Genomic DNA, 9,869 nt, shown 5'->3' with positions numbered 1-9,869 from the left:
AATAAAAATTAAAATAAAAATAAAAATAAAATTCTATAATTAATAATTAAACTGACTGATTATTAAATAAAAATTTAAATATTGAATTATAAAAAAAAGTTGAATATCAATAAAATAATAATTTGAAATAAAATAAATTAAATGTAAATAAAAGTATTTAAGTTGGGTATTAATCAATATTTGTTATCGCTTAATCCCAAATTGTACAGTTATTTTTTAGTTTCTTTTATACTGATAAAAAATATTAAATAAAATTTATTTTTTTAAAATAATAAGAAAAATATGTGAGAAAATTAAAAAAAAATAAAAAAATAAAAAAAAAAAATTTAAAGTTATTTTTCGAGCCATATGGGTAATATTGACAAATTTTCACTAAAGACACTTAAAAATTTAAGCAAAAAAATATCTAAAGATATCTGGAAAAAAAAAGATTTAAAAATATATAATTTTAAAAAAAAAAATATATTTTTATTTATTTATTTTAAACGAAAAAAATTAAAAAATGAAAATTTATTTTAAAAAAAAACTATAGTTTATAAACCAAAATAAATAAATAGATAAAAAATATCTGGTGAGGTTTATGTTAAACTGTTATAATAACACATTTCCTCGTGGATTTAACTTTATATGCACTCTATTTTATTGTGTTGCTTGGAGTTAGAAAAAAAAAAAAAAAAAAATGTAATTATATATTTAGACATGAAATATTTTCAACAAGCATTTTGATTTTAGAAATCATTAAATATTTTTAATTAAAAATAAAATAATATTAAAAATAAAATTAATTAAAGTTATCCAAATATTTTATTTTTCGGTTTTTAAATTTTTATTTTTTTTTTTTTATTTTTTTATTTATTTTTTTTATTTTTTTTATGTCATTATTTGTTTGTTGTAATATTTTTGATGGGTAATTTTTTTTTTTTCATATTTTTAAAACATAAATTAAAGGATAATTAAACTTTAAATAAAAATGGCACTTTCATTAGAAAAAAGAGAATTAATTATTGAAAATTTTCTCCAAGGAAAAAGTGACCAAGAAATTGCAATTTTAATTGGTGTGGATAGGTCAACTATTTACCGAATTAGAAAGCATTATCAAAAAACAAACTCATTAGAACCAAAACCAATTCCAGGACGTCCAAGAAAATATAATGAACGAACAGAAAGATTTTGTAAAAAATCTATATTAAATGGTAAATCAAATAATGCAGGAGAGTTAAGTAAACTTGTTCAAAAATCATTGGATATAAGACTTTCAAACTCAACAATTGGAAGAATTCTTAAAAGACAAAATATTTTTTATAAGTATTCGAAATGCAATAAAAAAAATTCAAAAAAAGCATAAATTTTCTAAAATACAAATAAAAAGAGTGTTGTAATAACTGTGTTATTTATTTTGAGCAAAATCAAAAATAATTTATTTCTTTTTTATAATCTATGAATAAATAAAATATTATTTATCAATTTATATTTTACCAAATGTATCAGTAATAAAAACTACATCAATAGTAGGTTGAGAAACAATTGATTGAATATCTTCAATTTTTTTTAATAATATTTCCAACAGCTTCATCTTTTTGTTCGGTCGTTGTTAAAAGCATAACTTTTCATTTTCTCTAATGGTTTCACTAAATTGATTAATTTTATTTACAATAAAAAAACCATCTGTTTTATACAAAAAAAGAAAATATTAATTACTATAATAATTATTGATTAATAATAATGGTGGTGGTGTTAAAAACTTACCCTTTTCATTTTCATCCTCTATTTCAATGTTATATTCATCATTATTTTTTTGATAAGTTGGTTTATCAATGGATTTATATGAATGAGCAGATACTTGTGGGTTTTTTGAAGACTCGCTTAAGGAAATTAGACTTTTTAAAAATATTATTTGATTTTCGTTTGAAGTGCTAATACTCGAAAATGTCTGATTAAATTTACCAGGAGAAACCTTGAAAAATAAAACCCAGTGAGTACTTTATCATTACAAAAAGAGTCTATAAACATTTCACCAAATTTACTTTCTATCCATTTAATTTGTTCATGATATCTACCGACATAAATAGAATGGTGAATAGAAAGAATTTTTTTAATAATATTTCCAAACAGGCTTCATCTTTTTGTTCGGGCCGTTGTTAAAAGCATAATTTTTCATTTTCTCTAATGGGTTCACTAAATTGATTAATTTTATTTACAATAAAAAAATCATCTGATTTATATTAAAAAAAAGAAAAATTAATTACTATAATAATTATTGATTAATAATAATGGGGGGGGGTAAAAACTTACTTACCCTTTTCATTTTCATCCTCTATTTCAATGTTATATTCATCATTATTTTTTTGATAAGTTGGTTTATCAATGGATTTATATGAATGAGCAGGTACTTGTGGGTTTTTTGAAGACTCACTTAAGAAAATTAGACCTTTTAAAAATATTATTTGATTTTTGTTTGAATTGTTAATACTCGAAGAAGTCTGATTAAATTTACCAGGAAAAGTTCTAGAAAAATAAAACCCAGTGAGTACTTTATCATTACGAAAAGAGTCTATGAACTTTTCACCAAATTTAATTTCTATCGATTTAATTTGTTCATAATATCTACCAACATAAATAGAAAGTTGAATAAAACCAGAAAAAAGTGTTTTTAATTGTTCAATGACCTGATCAAATGGAATTGCTACTTGAGTCCAAAATGCATTAGCCCACATTTTTACTGTTGTTGTATAGCAAGAGCTCTTGTCGAAATCAACGAGAAGACTTATACCATCACCAAATAAATCAATTGGAGCCATAATAATAAAGAGGGATATGTGGTTCTTTGTGAATAGTTGAACGGCATCGGAAAAATCTGAGCTTCTTCTGGTTAAACGATCAAGAGAGGCAACAATGACAACATCAAATTCTTCAATTTCTTGATAAATTATAAATTTGAGTTCTTTCTTGAAACGATGTCCAATAACAACTAACAACCTCTATTATTAATCTTGGAGTCATATTAAATGGTGGTTTGTTTGGTAAGTTCTTTAATTGTAAAAAGAACTTTGAGTTGATATCAAGACATGCATTAATAAACTTTTTCCATGAGAAAGCTGAGCATCTGTACTTTCTTTTATAAGTACCCAAAAAAAATTCTTAAAAGGCAGTAAAAAGATAGATAAATAATAATAGTAATAATATTTGTAAAAAGAAATATATATAAATAATAATATAAATAACAACATTTTGCAAATTGAAATGAAAAAAAATATGAAAAATTTCCTTTAAATACCAAAAACTTTTTGTTTTTAACAAATGTTTTTTTTTGAAATTTGTGATTTTATTTGTTAAAAAAAAAAAATCTTTAAAAATTTATAATAATATACATTTCTTTTTATTTTTATGGCTCAATAATTCACCTACACTAATATATTTTGTAGAGAAACATTTTTATTTTATTTTTATTTTAAATTTAAAATAAAAAAAATTTTATTTATAAATATAAAAATCAATCATAAAATTTTACATAATTTATATAAATAATTGCTTTTAAATAATTTTTTTTAATTTTTTTTTTTTTTTTTTTTTTTTTTTTTCAATTTTTTCATTTTTTTTTTTTTCATTTTTTTATTTTTTTTTTTTTCGTTCATTTTTTTTATCACCAACAAACAAAAATGTATGTAATTATTTATTTTTTTTTATTTATTCGTTAATAATTTTTATCATATAATGATGAATCAATAATTCACTTCTACATTAATACATTCTGAAAACATTTTGTAGAGAAACATTATTTTTTTCCTGAATATAAAAATTTTATATTTATAATAATAATAATAATAATAAAAGATTAGTTATATTAATAATTATTTATTTATTAATAGGTCATAAATATATCTGCCTTATTCCAAGAAACTCTATAATAGCCAATACCAAAAGTGCTTGTAATTAAAATGCATTCTCTTTGTTGGGATGTATTAAATTTTCCTTTAACGCTATACTGCCACGGATAACATCACATTGTAAATATAATTTTTCAGTATTTATAAAATATATTTTTAGTGTACTCTTTAAAAATTAAAATAAAATATTAAATAAAACTCATTAGGGTTTATTAAAAAAAATAATAAAAAAACAATTAAAACCGTTTAAAATGTTTTTATTATATACATCTTGAATTAAAAATATTATAGTGTAAAAAAAAAAACTTTATTTATAAAAAGCAAAACATAAATTCTATTCCTAAACAAAATTACAAAAATAAAAATTATACTGATAAAAACATTTTTTTTATTTTTTTTTATTGGATATGATGATAAATAAATAATTTTTTTTTTTATTAATTTAATAATTAAAATTATTTATAAATAAAAAAGTTAAAAAAACAAACTAGAACAAATACTACTAGGTACTCTTTTTATGGATATAAATGATAACATTTTCCTTTATGTAAATCCCAATAGCTAGATAAAAATAAATAAATAAATTAATATGTATATAATAAATTTTTTTAATTAATTAGTGTGTAATAAAATTTTTTACCATTTTTCTAAAACATATTCATAAACTATGCATGTTGCTTGATTTACACCATCACAAATATTTAATGATCTTGGATTTTTTTTTTCTAATTGAATAACATCAGATTTGATGACTGATGAAAAAATTAAAATTAAAGATAAATAAAGTAATATTGATTTTAATGAAAACATATTTAATAAATAATAAAAAAATGGTAATAAAAAAAATAATAAAAATAAAAATAAAATAATTTTTTTTTTTTTTTTTTTTGCTAACAAAAATCCTTTTAAAAATCTAGATATTTTTATTTTATTTTTTTTGTAAAAATTTACCAGGGGTTGTTTATTAATTAAAAAATAGGAAATAAAATTATAATTATCCCAAAATTTAATCTAAAATATTTTTTAATATATATTTATTTCCTTTAATTTCCATAGGTTGTTTTGAAATTTCAACAAATGATTTAAAATTAACATTTACATCCATGATAAAAATTTTATTAATGATTGGATTTTCAATAGCATTTTCTATATTTAAAATAATATTTAAAATATCATTACCATTTGCGACTTTACCTTTATACTTTTTAATTGATAAAGAATCTAATATGGTTGGTAATATTTTATGTACAATTGAATACATTACACCAGGTTCTCTTGAATAAATTAATTCTTTTGGTACATTTTTAACTTTTGAGAATTCATTCAAAAAGAATTGCATTTCATTTTTTGTTGCTTTTAATACAACTAAAGATTTAATAGCGTTGTTACCCCAAAAATAATTAATTGCTCGTTTACTTGAAATATCTTTTTTATTATCATTTAAATAATTATAAAAATATTGAGTTTTATCTAATTGATTTGAAATATTTTTGATTTTAGGATTAAAGTCTAATTGAAGATTAGCACTTGAACTAAAAATTAAATTAAATTTTGGTAAATCTATTGAATTTCTGGAAATATTATTATCATATCTTTCATACTCTAACACCATACTAAATAAAAATGATTTAATAGCAAGATTTCTAATTAAATCATCATTCATTTGTAATGGTTCAATATAAGAAATAGATGATGAAATTGAGAACAAAATAGTTTGAATAGTATTTATTTGAAAGTTACTTAAACCATCTGGATCATTTGAACCTTCAGAATCTAAAAAAATAATAGTACCATCTTGACTTTGTTTAAAAAGATTTGATATTGAATTTTTTAAAGATAATAAACTATTATCAATTATATTATTAATATCTGAAATTTTAATTAATTGAACCCAAATACCTCTAGTGCAACCTCTTGAGCCTAAACAATTATTTTCATTATCAACACTACTAGAACTCCCATTTTTTGGAATTTTGACTCTAAAAAATTTTAAATTACAATTTTTTTTAATTTCATTTTTTAAAAGAAACATCGTATATAAATCTAACCTTGATGATTTAAAAGATGAATAATAACCAATTTCTGAATAAATTAATAATGGTCCTTTTAAATTACTAAATATATTTTTTGCATTGTCTTCAATTTTAATTTTATTATCATTTGTAATTTGTAGTAATTGAAATGGTTCGATTGGACAATTGGTTTGATTATTTGATTCATTGTTATTTTTATTTTTTAAAAAAAAATTATTTTCAAAATTATTTAATTTTAAAATTATAAAAATAGTTGTAAATAAAATACATAAAATATATATTATTTTCATCTTTAATAGTTAAAATAAAAAAAAAGAAAAAAAAAAAAATTTTATTTAAAATAAAAAAAATAAAAAATAAAAAATTTTCTGAGTTTTTACAACTTATTATTTTTCAGAAATTTTTTTTTAAGTATTCAAAAAAAAAACTAAAAAAAAAAAAAACAATTTTTTTTTATATATATATTATTTTATTTTATTTATTTTCTATTTTTATAATTTAAAATTATTTTAAAGCTTTTAAAGAATTTTGACAAGATTTTAAAGCTTCATTAATTTTTTTTACATTTTCTTTATGTTTTTCGGGAGTATTACAGTATAAATCAAGTGTACATAAGCATTCGTTTAATAAACGTCTCATATTTGAAATTGAATCTGCTTTCTTTTGATCTTTTAGAGTTGGTATTATTGTATTTGATCTCGAATAACTATTACTACCACTATTATTTATTGAATTGCTTCTATTTGTACCTTCAATTGAAGTAATGGAACCATTTATATTTTGAAATAATGTACTATTACCACGAGTATAATTTCCAGATGATAAATAAGGTGGTGAAGTTGGAGTTGAAATTGGATGAGTTTCTTGTGTTGGACTATACATTACACCAATAGACATTGTTTGTTTTAATGGTGTTGATCGAAAATTTGGTGATGTAACTGATGGTGAACTAGATGGTGATATATGATTTGGTGATGAGGTTGAGTTTTTATGAGAATTATATGGACTATTAATATAATTATAACCATTTTGTGATGATAAATTATTATTATTATTATTATTATTATTATTATTGTTTATATTATTTAATGATGATGATGACGATGATGATGAATTTGATATTGAATTTGAATTTGAAATATTATTATTATTAATTTGTATTGTAGGTCTTTTTGGTAATGGTATTGGATTTTTTTTAATAGTTGTATTTATTGTAGATGTTGATGTTGATGAGGATGATGAAGAGGATGATGAGGAGTTATTATTGTTAGTATTATTATTATTATTTAAATTATTATTACTATTTAAATCATTATTATAATAATTATTATTATTTAATTCATCTGGTAGTTTTAAAGCTGTTGTTGTATTTGTTGAAATTATTGAAGAAGAAGTTGAAGAAGAAGTTGATCTTGATAATTTTGTTGGATTTAATAGTAATAAAATTTCTGGATCACTACATAGATCTTCACATGATTCATTTGTATTTTGAGTTGTTAAATTTGGATCAGCATTATATTGAATTAAATAATTAATAGCCGTTATATTCTTTTTATAAATTGCAATGTGTAATGGAGTTTGTCCTATTTTATTATAAATATTTGGATTTGCATTATTTGATAATAAAATTTTTAAAGCTTGATCCAAACCAGAATAGGCTGCCAAGTGAAGACAAGTATCTTGACAAATAGTTGTACCTTGGTTTATATCTATGCCTTTTGAAGTGAATAAAGTAATACCTGTTTGAAACTCTTCATTGGTCCATTTCCTAAGACAAAAGTTATGAATTGGATATTCACCTTTCTTTGATGGGGTTGATGGATCAATATCTTGATGTAATAAAAACTCTATAATATTAAAATGTGAAATTGTACATGAAAGATTTAAAGGGGTTAAACCATGATTATTTGTTGAATTTAAAAATAAATTTATATTAATCTCTGTTGTAATCCAATCTAATGGGTGATTATTTAAAATTGCAGTATGAAGTGGTGTATTTCCATCTGGGGATGCTGTACAACTATCAATATCAATATCTTCAATAAATGTTTTTGAATTCATAGATTGGCTATTATATCCACCTTCTTGACTATTTGTAATACTTAGGCTTCCACTACCAGAAATTGAACTATTACTTGGTGAGCAACTTATAATATTATTATTATAATTATTATTATTATATGATAATGAATTACTTGAATGATTTTGATTTAATAAATTATTATTATTATTATTATTGTAACTATAATTGTTATTATTATTTATGTTATTTATACCATTATTTAAACTATTTGAACTACCACTACCACTTGAAACTGAGTGTGAAATTGAATTTGATGTATTTTGTATTATTGTTGTTGTTGTTGTTGTTATTGATGATGAAGTTGTTGTATTATATTGTTTTGAAATTCTTGATGAAGTTCTTTTTTCATTTTTTCTTTCTTGTTTTTTATTATTAATTTTTTCAACTATCATTTTTTTAAAATCCATTACTGTATTTACTTTAGGTAAAACCTCACTTGCTAAACCACTAACAAATTGAAAAACTTTTTGAAACAACATATAGGATCCATTCCAATCTTTCCAAACTGAAGAAAATACATCCATAATTACACAATAAATTTCATTTAAAGAATCTTCGGTTTCAAATAACACTGGATAAATTTGACCAATAACATCGGTGGGTGACGCTGAAATATTAATTGGTTTAACACATTCCACCAAAAATTGAGTAACTTGAATACCGCTTGTAGCATATGGATAATAATTATCAGTATTGGCTTTTTTGATTGCATTTTCGAAATAATCTTTATGATGATTTGCTAAATAAATTAAATGTTTTAGACCTGCTAAACCCATACCCCTAAAATCACTAGAAGGATCTTTATTTTGAAAACCTAAATCTGCCCAATTTTTATGAGATCTTTGAAATGGTTGATTTGGAAATAATATATTCCATAACGATTCTAATAATCTTTGATGTGATAGCTCTTCTTTATTATATGATGTTTTTGAATCCATAATTAAACCTTGAATTTTATGACACTATTTAAAAAAAATAATGTTAGAAAAAAAAAAAAAAAAATTTTAAATATATTACTTACTTGAAATAAATAAATTTGTTTTCGAAATGCAGTATCTGTTGTACCAAGTTGGGATTTTAAAGTTTGTGAACAATGAAAAGTTTCTAAATTTTTTAAAAATTCTATGGGACATGGCGAAAATGATATCATATTATTTATTAAATTTAATGTTGATGTTTGAGTATTTATATCTTTACTAACAAGATTTGAAACAATAATTACATATATATTATTTTCACCTGCTGATTTTTCAATTGAATTTTGTAACATTAAATAACCTTTTCTATGTGTTGCTAATTTAATCTATATTATTAAAAAGTAAATTAATTTTATTTTTAAAAAAAAAAAAAAAAAAAAATTAAAATAATAATATTTACACCTAATTTTAATGATGGATTAACATTAATATAACCAAAATTAGCCACAACTCTATCAATAACATCTTGTGAAATATAATCCCAAGAAAATTCTGGTGAAGTTGATAAAGTTTCTAAAATACCAAATGCAACTGATGATGTATTTCCACTTGTTGATTCTGATATAATACTCTGTAAATAAAGTAAACCATTTCTTTTTATAAATTCTGCTTGAAAATTTTTCTATTAAATTATATAAAAAAATATTTTTTTTTATTAATATTTTATTTAATTTTTTTTATTTTTAATTTTTATACATACAGTTAGATGACTTTTTAATAATACTAACGATTTCTTATGATCTTGACAATTTTTCATAGTTTCTAAAACTGATTCAACTTGAAAAATAGTACTTAATTGTAATTCTAAATTTTATTATCAATTTTTATATAAGCCCCATGATTCTGTGGAAATATGCCTAAATTAAAGATTATTATAAAATGTTTTTTTTTC

General features: G+C 20.5%; 4 protein-coding genes across 4 annotated transcripts; 1 reads left to right on the top strand and 3 right to left on the bottom strand.

Moving 5' to 3' along the window:
• Positions 1 to 970: 970 nt before the first annotated feature.
• Positions 971 to 1,345, top strand: DICPUDRAFT_83535 (uncharacterized protein; the record flags this gene model as incomplete). The annotated part of the gene is made up of 1 exon (XM_003292891.1): positions 971 to 1,345. The coding sequence occupies one exon, from the start codon at positions 971 to 973 to the stop codon at positions 1,343 to 1,345; it is 375 nt and encodes a 124-aa protein (XP_003292939.1).
• Positions 1,346 to 1,591: 246 nt separating this feature from the next.
• Positions 1,592 to 3,773, bottom strand: DICPUDRAFT_83534 (uncharacterized protein; the record flags this gene model as incomplete). The annotated part of the gene is made up of 5 exons (XM_003292882.1): positions 1,592 to 1,665; positions 1,747 to 1,954; positions 2,199 to 2,212; positions 2,297 to 2,978; positions 3,732 to 3,773. The coding sequence occupies 5 exons, from the start codon at positions 3,771 to 3,773 to the stop codon at positions 1,592 to 1,594; spliced, it is 1,020 nt and encodes a 339-aa protein (XP_003292930.1).
• A 1,117-nt stretch (positions 3,774 to 4,890) lies between these two features.
• Positions 4,891 to 6,207, bottom strand: DICPUDRAFT_83533 (uncharacterized protein; the record flags this gene model as incomplete). The annotated part of the gene is made up of 1 exon (XM_003292881.1): positions 4,891 to 6,207. The coding sequence occupies one exon, from the start codon at positions 6,205 to 6,207 to the stop codon at positions 4,891 to 4,893; it is 1,317 nt and encodes a 438-aa protein (XP_003292929.1).
• A 165-nt stretch (positions 6,208 to 6,372) lies between these two features.
• Positions 6,373 to 9,734, bottom strand: DICPUDRAFT_99508 (uncharacterized protein; the record flags this gene model as incomplete). The annotated part of the gene is made up of 4 exons (XM_003292880.1): positions 6,373 to 8,962; positions 9,022 to 9,303; positions 9,378 to 9,599; positions 9,678 to 9,734. 4 exons carry the CDS (start codon positions 9,732 to 9,734, stop codon positions 6,422 to 6,424), a joined length of 3,102 nt encoding a protein of 1,033 aa, XP_003292928.1. The 3' UTR covers positions 6,373 to 6,421.
• Between the last annotated feature and the right edge of the window lie 135 nt (positions 9,735 to 9,869).

This window comes from Dictyostelium purpureum, assembly GCF_000190715.1.
Source record: "Dictyostelium purpureum unplaced genomic scaffold DICPUscaffold_382, whole genome shotgun sequence".
Lineage (NCBI taxonomy): Eukaryota > Evosea > Eumycetozoa > Dictyosteliales > Dictyosteliaceae > Dictyostelium > Dictyostelium purpureum.
This window is presented reverse-complemented; position numbering and strand designations above follow the sequence as displayed.